The 12975-nt window shown below is 45.5% G+C and overlaps 1 protein-coding gene across 2 annotated transcripts in view; it reads left to right on the top strand.

The window, feature by feature from the left end:
* GRIA1 (glutamate ionotropic receptor AMPA type subunit 1) overlaps positions 1-12975 on the top strand; it is a 156721-nt gene that overhangs the window by 128836 nt on the left and 14910 nt on the right. For both annotated transcript variants that reach the window (XM_064162021.1, XM_064162020.1), the window contains exons 12-13: positions 8184-8382; positions 8930-9177. In XM_064162021.1, coding sequence (XP_064018091.1) covers positions 8184-8382; positions 8930-9177 — 447 coding nt within the window. The remainder of the gene's footprint in view (positions 1-8183; positions 8383-8929; positions 9178-12975) is intronic.

The following is a 12975-nucleotide window of genomic DNA, read 5'->3' as shown; positions in this document are numbered from 1 at the left end:
TTTCCAACAGCTAGGAACTGAATTTGAGATGAAGTAAGCTACCCTGGATCCCAGGAAGTGATAGAGCTTCCCAAGTAACACATAAAGGCAGTCCATGGATGCTAGTCCTCTGGTTAGGCTGCTAGGTACCTCTTGCCTGTCAAAATGCTAAGTGAATGACTTGAATACATCATGTAGCTGCTCCATGTAGTCATGCTTATACTTAGCACTGCAGCTCCCCAAGCTCCAGTGACTGAAGAACCACAAGTGGCATGATGCATTTCTGACTAAGCAGGAAAACTCATTTTAGAAAGAGGTTTTGCCCATTAAAGGGAAGTGCCAATGTATTCTGCAAAGGAAGAGATGAACCAGTAGGAGAGGGATCATAAACTGCTGTCCAAAGCCATTAGTGTAGGCAGAAAGAACCAGTAAATAAGCTGTGACTTCTAATTAAAGCCACACAGCAATACATCCTCCTGGTGAATCTGGGAGCCTCTGCATAGTTCCAGACAATATGTTTAGTTGTTGCAGTATTTACACAGCAAGTTACCCCAAGGCCCCTTCTTAAAAGGACTGCTGCTGAGAGTCTGTGATCCATATTGCCTCCTTCAGGCGTGCTGGCTCTGGGGATCAGATGAGCTGGCGTGGTTTGCCCAAAGGCATGAGACAGAGCACACCTCCAGTCCACACACAAAAGTTCAAAAGCTCTCATTTTTTTTATTCAATTTTTCAACAAAAAAAAACCCTAGAAAAGGAAGTGCAGGAAGGAGACCATCTGTGACTCTCTCTGCTCGGCTCTGGTGAGACCCCACCTGGAGTACTGCATTCAGTTCTGGAGCCCCTGTTACAAGAAAGGTGTGGATGTATCATAGAATCATAGAATCAACCAGGTTGGAAGAGACCTCCAAGATCATCCAGGCCAACCTAGCACTCAGCCCTGTCCAGGCAGCTAGACCATGGCACTGAGTGCCTCATCCAGGCTTTTCTTGAACATGCTGAAGCGTGTCTGGAGAAGGGCCAGGAGGATGCTCAGAGGGCTGCAGCAGCTCTGCTATGAGGACAGACTGGAAGAGTTGGGGCTGTTCAGTCTGGAGAAGAGGAGACACTCAGGTGACCTTCTTGTGGCCTTCCAGTCTCTGAATGGGGCCTATAAAAAAGCTGGGGAGGGACCTTTTAGGGTCTCAGGGAGTGACAGAACTGGGGGGAATGGAGCAAAGCTGGAGGTGGGGAGAGTCAGACTAAGTGTGAGGAGCATTGCTTGGGGTTGATGTGGGCCAAGTGCAGGACCTGGGCATTACAGGCAGGGAAACATGTTGTAGTCACTCCAATTTCATGACAAAGAGTTGGTAGCTCATTCAGAACTATGCATTAGTTTTATCTATTAGGAAGAAAGTTGTTTGCAGTAATGGTAGTGAGGCCCTGGAACAGGTTGCCCAGGTAAGTTGTGGATGCTCCTTCCCTGGAAATGGTCAAGACTAGGTTGAACACTGCCTTGAGCAACCTGGTCTAGTGGAAGGTGTCCCTGCCTATGGCAGTGGAGTTGGAACTAGATGATTTTCAAGGTCCTTTCCAACCCAAACCACTCTATGATCCATGGCTATACAGAGTGTAAGGAGATGAGAGCTTTGCAGCATGTGTGTGATGGATGCCCCCAGAGCTGTTCTCAGCTCCACAACCCCACACGAAGTTTGTTCCTCTGTCTGTGACTATTCACTGCCTTTTCAAACAAATCAGGGGCTCATGACAGGGTGGGAGATAAAGTAGTGAGACCAATGGTGCCCAGTGACACATAGAAAAGCTCGTTTGTCTTGACAGAGTTTAATGGTGAATATTTGTTTAAAATAAGAGTAAAACTGGAGCAAAATTATTTACAACTAATCTACTATCAGGTCAGCCTCTAGGCAGACTCATGAAAGTAATGAGAGTCTGTATCAAGCAGGCAGAGTAGTGTCAGAGATCAGAGCATGTGTGTGGGTAGAAGACCAAAGGTGGCTTTGACCCCCAGTGAGAGGAGGAGGCATCTAAGAGCTTCTCTTTTCCCTGTTCTGCATAAATTCACTCAGTGACAAACATGTCAGTTGACTAAGTGAGCCTGCATTAGAGTGGAATTTAACAGCAGATCTGGGAAATCCTCCTAAAGCCACTCAGGCTTTAGAATCCCAGATTTGTGCTTCTAATTAAAACCCTGTCAGTTGAGGTGTAAAGCTCCCTAAGAAATGGGAGATTGGGAGATGGGGGGAAGGGAGAAGTGAGAGAGAGCCGAGATGCTGCTTGAGCAGGTTGGGGATGGGGTTTGGTTTGTATGTTTTCTGATGGTCTTCTTTGATATTTTCTGCAGTAAATAAATAATGTATTATGCTCTTTTGGTGAGAAGTATCTGAAAGGGGGCTACAGAAAAGCTGGGGAGGGACTTTTTAGGCTCTCAGGGAGTGACAGAACTAGGGGGAATGGAGCAAAGCTGGAGGTGGGGAGAGTCAGAGTGGATGTGAGGAGGAAGTTGTTCAGCATGAGAGTGGTGAGAGGCTGGAATGGGTTGCCCAGGGAGGGCAACCCATGGTTGAGGCCCCGTGGCTGGAGCTGTTTAAGGCCAGGCTGGCTGAGGTGTGGGCAGCCTGCTCTAGGCTGGGATATCCCTACCCATGGCAGGGGGATTGGAACTAGCTGCTCCTTGTGGTCCCTTCCAACTCTGACTGACTCTATGATGGCACAGGCAAGCTCCTGTCAGCTTTTCCTACCTTCCATAAGGGATAAGATCAAAGAGCAAATTGTTTGATCAAGGACTGCATTTTGTTTTAAGCAATAAGAGATTATAGCAGCACGATTGTCTCTCTTTCTCTGAAGAATCCATCAATGCTGAGACTAGAGCATTAAATTAGAACAGCAAAACCACTTCATGGGAACAAAGGAATCTTACAGCTCTCTTCTGGTTTCTACTTGCAAAAAGGCAGTTGATTTTCACAAGGAAAGGTAGAGAAAAAAACTCACTCAAGTTAGAAACTGAAAATTATTATTTTCAGCTTGGTCATCTGCTGCTTTTCCATTTGACAGATATAAAATAGCACATTCCAGAATTAGCTTTTAAATTATGTGTGTGTGGTAGGTAAGGGTTTAATGTACTACAAAAAAAAAACAAAAGAGAGAAAAGCAGAAGCAAAGTTGTTTACCAGGTTAAAATGATGGCATTTAGCCTGTCAGAAACAAAACATTAAGTAATAGGAAAATGCAAAGCTTGGATGGACCCAAACCAACCTTTTTCAGGATGCTGCTTTTAGAGGACATTTGTGACCATTATCTTTTCCTTCCAATTGAGAATATTAAGTTTTCATTTACAGTTTTACACAGTGCTCAAATTCTGATTCCCAGCCAGCTCTAATTGTAAGTAGATTGTACACCATGGCTAATAAAAGCAGAGTGTTTACTACTTAATCCTGCAAAGGTAACATTGGAATCATAGAATCAACCAGGTTGGAAGAGACCTCCAAGATCAGCCAGTCCAACCTAGCACCCAGCCCTAGCCAGACTAAACCATGGCACTAAGTGCCTCAGCCAGGCTTTTCTTGAGCACCTCCAGGGATGACAACTCCACCACCTCCCTGGGCAGCCCATTCCAATGCCAATCCCTCTCTCTGACAACAACTTCCTCCTAACATCCAACCTAGACCTGCCCTGGCACAGCTTGAGACTGTGTTCCCTTGTTCTATTGCTGGTTGCCTGGCAGAAGAGCCCAACTCCACCTGGCTACTACCTCCCCTCAGGTAGTTGTAGACAGCAATGAGCTCTTCCCTGAGCCTCCTCTTCTGCAGGCTGCACACCCCCAGCTCCCTCAGCCTCTCTTCATAGGCCTTGTGTTCCAGGAAAGGAGCATTGTGTTCCTGTTACTCCTCTGTAGGAGCAGGCAGGTCCCCAGGTCAGGGAGAGGATGAGGAGGATGGGTGATTTTAGCCATCACAGGCAGGGATAGAAGAAAGAGTCAAGAGATCTTCATTTGAACTGTGTAGGAGAGAAGAGTGTAGGTGCAGGTTAAAAATGTACAACCTTGTCTGTCTAGCTGTTTCATCCCTGTCAGTATCCCAGAATTAGCCATCCATTAAAGCCTCTCTTACTGTTATCCCTGCTTATTTTATTCTGATTCCTTTTTTTTTTTAGATCCTGCTATTTGCAAGTATTATTACATGATAATGAACATGAATAAACCCAGGGGTCAAACAGACAAATCCAAACATCTGAGCTTCAGCATATCTTTAAAGGACTAACCATCTCACCTCACCTCTGCAGACAACTGAGTCACTGACTCATTCCTGCAGAGCAGAAAGCTGATTGCTTCCATGTTATGCTTCAGTGGGTATGGGCACATGTAGATTCTCCAGGCAAGAGGATTTAGACCCCATACTGCACATTAGTGAAGAGAAATGAACCAGAGCTAGGGCTCAAGCTGCAGCACATTTGTTAGTCAAGTGGAAGGTCATTTTCTGTTGTCCAGCTGTGGAGTGAGATACTCAAAACCTCCAAGTGACTTAAAAGTACACAGCAGAGTGAGTCCTCTGAGACTGCTCTTACTAGAGCATGAATGTAACTCTGAAGTCCCACCAGCTTTTGACCAGACTTTTGGCTTCCCAGTGTTGAAGTCACTTCTAGAAATGGGACATTATCTCCTAAGTTACAAAAGCAGTTCCATGAATGAGTCCCGTGGTGGTAGCACTGCTGCTCTCTTGCTTAGTCTGCAGAAGTAGCAGAACAAGACCTTAATGGATATTGTCTTTCCAACCATTTGCAGAGATAAGCATTGGCTCAAAATCCAATAGTAATATCCAGAGAAATCCAGCTTACCCTGTGCAACCTGTGTTCACTACTGCTGAGTAACATGGATACTGCATGGCATCACATCTGCTTTGCCTGGTGGTTCATGACTCATATGTTTTATTGTGTTGCACTAATCTCCAAGAGCCTCTGCTGCTCAGTGCTCCCTTGTGTTAGATGCTGCACAACCATGGAGCAAAAGGATGATGTCCTGCAGAGCCTGTGTTCTGAGTGCCTTCTCTGCTATGCATTTACAACAGTTCACATTCACAGCTTCCAGCTCTAAGTCGATCTAGCAAGGAAGGCAAACATTGCCTCTGAGCAGGATCTGCAACAAAACATCATGCCCTAGCTGTACTGGCAGTCAGAGCAAGCTATTCATCTCCTCTCCATTCCTCCAGAGTCTGTGAAAGTCAGCACTCATTTCTTTAGAGCATCTCATGTCATGAGGGGAAATGGCCAACACCAGCAGCAAGCAGCCAGATAGACTGGTGCATGATACAGACATGCATCCTATTCCATCTGGATCCCAAGGGAAAGAAGTCACAGACCCCCCCACCCTCTTTGCCCAGTCTCAATTCCCATACCCCACAGTTACTGTTTCGTGCTGTCAGTGCCAGGTGGGAGCTGGGAAGCATAAGCCATCTGTAGCTGACAGCAGGCAGCCCCCATGGGATAAGCCTGCAGTGAAAATCATCAGGGTATCAAGGGTCTCGAGGCAGGAATCTGGCTGAGTGCTGCTGAAGGGATTGAAACGAGTTGCAGAAATACCCCAGCTCTGCCAGGAAGGAAAAGCTGTATAATTTGCAGCTGAAAATGAATGTTGTTATTTGCCAGCTCAAAGTGGCCTTCATCAGCAGAGATTGTTGTGTTTGACATTATCTAGTTACTTTTATTTCAAGCCTCTGTGCCTTTTCTGAGAGCTTCCTTCCCTGAGCAAAGATGCCCCAGACTAATTACAGACAGGCAGCTCTTTCATCTTCCCCATCCCTCTGAAGGCATGAGCCAAAGCCATAGCTGCCTTCCAGTCCCCTTCCAAATATGAAACAACAGGTAAAACAGAAATACAGGGGTGTGACCTAGACTGAAGTGGTGCAGCTGGTGGGGCTTGTGGCTTTAGCTTCTTTCCAGCTCTAACGTCAGTGATTAGCAGGGTGCATTTTCAGTCAATGGAGCAACAGAGCATGAAGGTTTGTCAAGTAATATTAAGCCAGAGTAAACCACAGCAGCTGGACCCAAGGCTCCATGCAGACCTGGACACAGCGTGGCATGTACTAGCATGAACTAGTCCAGTGCCTTTAGCTGGCCTGAGATATTTCTGTCACCATTCCATAGAGTGTATTTCAGTGGAGTGACCCAGGTCAGCAGAAAGGGAAGACTGAGACATGGTCCTCCCATAGAGAAAGAAATGATGCTTTTGGTGGACAGGTCCTCCTTGGCCAGCCCATCTGGCTTTATCATAGAATCATAGAAACAAACAGGTTGGAAGAGACCTCCAAGATCATCCAGTCCAACCTATATAGTCATCAAATAACATTGCAAGTTACCTTCTGCCTGGGATGGTGTTCTGCATGCAGAGAAGGAGCATATAAATAATTGAGACAGAGTGCATGAATACTAACATCACTCTGAAATTATCTGCCACTCTCAACAATTATTTGAAAAGGTTTCAATATGAATTAATGCCTGCTTGACTCATTTGCCTCTACAGCTACCCAGTGGTTGAGGAAAATTGGTTACTTGATTGCAGTGAGAGCAAAATACCTAAATTTTAAGGCCTTATTATGAACATCTTCTCTAACTGCCTGCTGCATGCAAAACAGAGAATGGCAGTAGGCAAATTATTCATGAAGGCCACAGCCATTCCCTGAGCTTCAATATTTCTTGTAATAAAACACAGAAGTTTGGGTTTTAAGCTTCAGGTGATGGAGGAGCTGACCTAGTGATATGTGGTAGTTTGGGACTTTCCTGCTCCTCCAAATACACCAGACTAACTCAGCCAGCTGGAGGTCTCTGGAGAGACCCCACCTGGAGTACTGCATTCAGTTCTGGAGCCACTATTACAGGAGGGATGTGGAGATGCTGGAGTGAGTCCAGAGAAGGGCCATGAGGATGCTCAGAGGGCTGGAGCAGCTCTGCCATGAGGACAGACTGAAAGAGTTGGGACTGTTCAGTCTGCAGAAGAGGATGCTCCCAGGTGACCTTCTTTTTAGGCTCTCAGGGAGTGACAGAGCTAGGGAGATGGAGCAAAGCTGGAGGTGGGGAGATTCAGACTGGATGTGAGGAGGAAGTTGTTGAGCATGAGAGTGGTGAGAGGCTGGAATGGGTTGCCCAGGGAGGTGGTTGAGGCCCCATGGCTGGAGCTGTTTAAGGCCAGGCTGGATGAGGCTGTGGCCAGGCTGCTCTAGGGTAGGGTGTCCATGTCCCTGCCCATGGCAGGGGGGTTGGAACTGGCTGATCCTTGTGGTCCCTTCCAACTCTGACTGATTCTATGATTCTGGTTCTAAGCTAAGGAATGAAGCTTTATTTATAGCATAGCACAATTTACAAGCATATATACACAGCATACATACAGATATTTATGACTATATACAATTACATACAAGTTAAAAGTAATATAGAAATACAAACCCCCTCCTGAACAGCAGAACCACCCAGGAGGGCTTTCAAACCAACTTCTTTCTTTCCACCCCTCCTCCCTTATCTCAGAATCTCTTAAGTGCAAGGAGTGAGAAACGTGGGAAGCCAGAGAAGAAGTCAGAAGCAGAATGATTAGTTGAGGTTATGCAGGTCCAGGTAGAGGAATGAGTGAAACAGGTGGCAGCCAGAGACTGAGCAACCTTTATTTGTGTTACTGTTTTTATATGTCTCAGCAGAACAAATGGGTGATACAGACATCATTATTATTTTCTTTTCACAGCCAGTGATCTAATCCCTTTCATTAAAATATTCCAATTACCCTCAAACCAGCACATGATCCCAGCAGGTCTATATATGCCATCTAGCTGCACGATGGTGCTCCTTCATGCTGGGGGTACACAGCACAACATGGACCTCACCAAACCTGCTCTTTGGATGGGCATTGCCTTGCCCAGCTAAACTTTCCTTGTGGTTGTCTTGGTGTCTTAATATTGTATAATCTAAAGGGAATTGAAAATCAAAGCGAATTCAATCAATTTATTGCTTGGGGTTTTTTTTCCTGTGACTTTTTCTGTCCCCTCCTCTAATTACACTGACACCTTGAAAAGTAGATTAAAAACTGGAACACAACTTTGGCTTCCCTGGAAGTGGTTGGAGAACATGGCTTTAGGTAAATAAACCCCCAGGTAAATGATGGGCCAGCAAGAGAGAGCTGCATCTTCTGGACCATGACAGCCCTCCTGTTTGACTCTCCTCTCTGTGCCCAGGTCTCTCTCCGGCCGCATAGTTGGTGGCGTCTGGTGGTTCTTCACCTTGATCATCATATCCTCCTACACAGCTAACCTGGCAGCCTTCCTCACCGTGGAGAGGATGGTTTCTCCCATTGAGAGTGCAGAGGACTTGGCCAAGCAGACAGAAATCGCCTATGGGACCCTGGAAGCTGGCTCAACTAAAGAGTTTTTTAGGGTAAAAAGGAAACTTTAATGCAAGCATTCGATTAGTCTCTTCTTTGAGGAGTCCTCCAGTCCTCACACACCCCTAGCTCATTTGTTTCTTTCCCCTCTTGCTTCCCTTTACCATGCTAGGACCTGCTGAGATTGCCCCTAGAACAGTAAAATTTCAGTTTTCTCTGTGCCTCTCTGGAGGCTGTCAGTGTCTCCAGTAAAGGTGATATTCTGCAGCTGTAAATATGAATGTGGAATATCAGTGTGCTTCCCCATGCCACTGAGGAGCTACTCTGAGCACCTCCAAAAAACTCACCCTCTGATTTCAAGCTTGCTTTGCCCATGGTTTAATCCACAAAATCACTTCTCATACACAAATAAGCTGCATAGATCAGGGACTGAGCTGGGCCCTGGTGCAGAAATAGCAGGAGGTTCATTACCATCCCATTACTCCATCTGCCTTCCCTGGTCCATCCAATATGTGGGTAAGTGTCCTGTCCAAGCTGGAAATCCCAGCGGCACTCACACCTCTCTTAACGCTTGTGTTGGGTTTCTGCTGTCCTACGCAGCGATCCAAAATAGCAGTGTTTGAGAAGATGTGGACCTACATGAAGTCTGCTGAGCCCTCTGTTTTTGTGAGGACAACAGAAGAGGGGATGATCAGGGTGAGGAAGTCAAAAGGGAAGTATGCCTACCTCTTGGAGTCCACCATGAACGAGTACATCGAGCAGCGGAAGCCCTGTGACACCATGAAGGTGGGAGGTAACTTGGACTCCAAAGGCTATGGCATTGCAACACCAAAGGGGTCTGCACTGAGGTAAGTAGCTTGGATTTGCTTTCTTTTGCTACCCTGCCCAGCAAATCAATGTATACACACAGTTCAATCTCCATTGCCATGTGAATCATGAGAGCTTGGGACAAGGAGGGGGTGGGGGGAGAGGGAAAGTGACGTGAAAACTCAGCGTGACGTGCAGGGGAGTAAAATGCCCAGGTCCCATTGAGCAGCAGTGGGAGCATCTAACTGTTCAAGCCCTGCATTTGGAAACTGGATCCTGGCTGATCTGCTTGCTATGAGTGTGTCTGCTGTATCAGGTGATGGCAGGGGGGCTGCTGTGGTGTAACCATTGGTTTCACAGAGCATTATCCAGAAGGGACGCTCATCCTGTGCCATGTGAACATGCAGCTTTGTGGAGTATGGTATTACCTTGGCTTGGATCCATGCTTGCAGAGGGAGAGGAAAGCATTTTGGTTTTTTCCTAAAGTGAAATGCTATTTGGAAGGAGTGGGAAGGCAGCTTTGAACCTGCACACCCTGCAAAAGGTGTGCTTTTTGATCCACTGAGTCAATTCAGATGCTGGCAAGCACTAAATTTATGATGGCGAGGCCAAAGGGACACAAGCCCTACATTTCTGAGCCCAGATCTGCACCTGTCACATGCCTTTGCCTACTGTCATGTGAAATATCTTCAGAAACCTTCCTTTAAAGAGCAAAGCCCTTAAAAAAAAAAACAAACCAAGTACAGACTCAGATCAGAATTGGTAACAGAGCTTGGACACAACTTGGGCACAGAGCTGGATGTGAGCTGATCCACCTGCAAAATGCACCTCACCAACTGACCTGCTCAGAGCATCATTACCACAATCTGCAAGCTGGGATGGTGACCTGAGTCACATCAGAAATGCAGTTCCTTTTGGTAGAAGCTGTGCAAGGTTTTCACTTTGCAATCTTGAGGAACGTGATCTGTGAGGATTTAATAGGACTGCTAAATCCTCAGAAGCCACAGCTTTAAGTAGTCTGATTGATGAACCAACTGATTTAGTTATTTTTATGAGCATATTTGAATCAAAACATTTTGACCCAAATCATATATATGGCCTTATTAATTGCTTGCTAACATAACCCAAGGCAGAGACATTTAATCCATGGTCTCTGTATGCCTTGAAACCGGATGAGCATTTGCTGATGGATTTGTCTGATCACAGAGCTTCCAAGCCAAGGCCAGCCCAAGAAAGAGAAGATAGAGTCATAGAATCATATTCATTGGGAAAAAACTCTAAGCTCATCGAGTCCAACCATTATCATAGTATCATAGTATCATCAGGGTTGGAAGAGACCTCACAGATCATCGAGTCCAACCCTTTACCACAGAGCTCAAGGCTAGACCATGGCACCAAGTGCCACGTCCAACTTTGCCTTAAAGTGCCCCAGGGAATTATCTATCAATGGATGGCACCTGAGGCCCAATGATTTTGATTACTACATTTATAAAGTCAGCTTAAATTAGATTCAGGCTGTCCCCATACCAGCAATACCTTTAGAGAAGTTCATGAATACAACACAGGCAATTCTTGCATCCAGCGTGGTTCAGGCTCTGAAATGACATGAGGACCTCAAAAGGTGATGGATCTTTTCTCACAGCTTCTGCAATGCTTTCTCTTGTACTCTCTCTGGTGTTTGTCTCACAAATATGGAAAATAGGATGCAGGACTGAGTCTATTCATTTAAACATCAGTCTTGTATCCTAATTTTGATATTCCAAAACCAAACAGGAACATCCTACCTGTCTTGTAAGTGTTGGCATGTGAAGGAGCCATTTATTGTAGTTCTAAGGGGGGGAGGGGGGGAAATGAAGAATCAAAAAGAAAATTACAACAATCATTTTCATTTTGCAGCTCCAAGCATCCCTCTGCTAGGCATGATTCCAAAAATTCCTGACATTTCTTTCTGTTTCCTCTTTTTCATCTCAGCTGCATGTAGAACCAATTTCTTATGGCCCTAATGGCAAAGGAGGAATGCTTGATTTTCCCATCCAGTGGTGTTTCTTTGGAACAGTTGCTGTCAGTCTTTGTCCCATTATGTTTGTTTTGTTCCTGTTGGTTTAATCGTTATCAGTTCCACACAGTCACCACATAGTGTCTGTTTTCCCTGTGCACAAGAGGCTGCCCTGAGCAAGGTGACCTTCATGAGGAATCTGGGTAGCACACTCAGCTTTATCTCCACTCACTTCCCTTCACAGAGTAAACTCTCTGAGCTGGCTTTGGAGGGAGATGTGAGCCAGGCCCATCTTAGCTCAGGTGTACTTTACAAACTGGCTTTGGGTTGAATTTTGCTGCAACCTTTCGTTGTGGCTAGATCAGTTTTCCTGCATTTGGGATAGCTGATTAGGAAAGGATCCTAGAGAAAATCTGAATGAGAGTTCACCACTGTTTTTTCTCGCCTCTCCATGGGAACACAATGCCAGGACACTGCCATAGATGAGTCTAAACAAGGTTGCAAATCCAGATATAATTCTGTGCTTTGTAGCAGGTGCACTCATCCCTCAGACCATCAGCTAGACCTCTTGGGCTGCTAAAAGAGCTTGCTGCTTCCTTCTAGGTGATTCTGACCTTGAATATATTTGATCTCTAGATGTTTAAATTTAGTTGCATTTAGGCAAGGTAATGATGTGAGGGCAGAAATTGCACCTCTCAACACCAGCTAATTCAAAGTATGATCCTGTCTGACACAAGATAATCATGGAGCTGCAAATGCCATCCATTTACCTGATGGGAGCTCTTCCCCACTCTTGCACAAGTGACCCAAGGAGGGCAAAATGCCAAACTTAGCAAAACAGGGGAAAGAAAAGGCAAGAAGTGCCATGTGAGTCTAGACTCAAAGCACAGGGAGGTTTTTGAGATGGAATCTGGGAGGGCAAGTTCTTCAGAGCAGCCAGACTAATATCGAAGCTCCCTAAGATAAAAGCTGTTTTTCCTAATGTCTGTGGGTAAACACAAAATGTTCCCTGAGCCAAGCTGACCTTCTTTCAGGTCCCCAGACCTCTCAGTCTTTCATCAAAACACACTCAAGATGAAGTAATGCTTGTCTACAGCTTGTACTCCTCATGAGCTGAAGAGAGAGACAATTAGCTGAAACCAAGCTTGCCAGGAAAGCACTTAGCACATGGTTCCAAAAATCATACAGCTGAGCCTGTGCTCAGGAAAACTGCAATGCATTTATTTTGTTACCACCTTGTTCCCACATAGAACCTGCAATGTATTTTGGCTCATTAGCTAGCTAATCTTTTGCAGATGGTTCAGGCATCAGAGTGCTAATTAACCTGTATGCTGTTTTAGAAGACAGAAATAATTATCATTTACTTAGTGCAGAATTCTTCCTGAAGCTATGCTCACATGTTGCTCTTGGCTTTAAATGCAACTAAAGTTAGACTCTGTTAGAGGAAAAAAAAAAGGGGGGAAATACTCAGCCATCTTCAAATCTGCACCTTTGCCTTCTCCTTGGACTGCTAGGAAGTTTAACTGCACTTGGATTTTGTTTCTAGAAGGCTGCCTGAAAGAGGCTCTCAATCCTTGGGAAGGCTTCAGTGCTCAAATAGGATCCCAAGCGACAGAGCTGTTGTAGGTCAGCATATTCCTCTTGCTCACAGCCAGGCTCCTTTAGAGCTGCAGAATCTCCTTCTTGGTGAGGATTTCTTGGTGTGGTACAGAGTGCTCTGTGCATGAATTCTCTGAGATGGGAGCTGCCAGGTCTTTGGCCTTTGTTAAGATCTCTTTTATTGATAGTCAAGCTCGATAGACTCGGTGGTTCTGCCTTCCATCTCCTCCATGCTTTTTTAAAG

Source organism: Pogoniulus pusillus, chromosome 22 (genome assembly GCF_015220805.1).
Source record: "Pogoniulus pusillus isolate bPogPus1 chromosome 22, bPogPus1.pri, whole genome shotgun sequence".
Taxonomy (NCBI): Eukaryota; Metazoa; Chordata; class Aves; order Piciformes; family Lybiidae; genus Pogoniulus; species Pogoniulus pusillus.
Note: the sequence above shows the minus strand (reverse complement) of the source record. Positions and strands in the feature narration are given on the sequence as shown.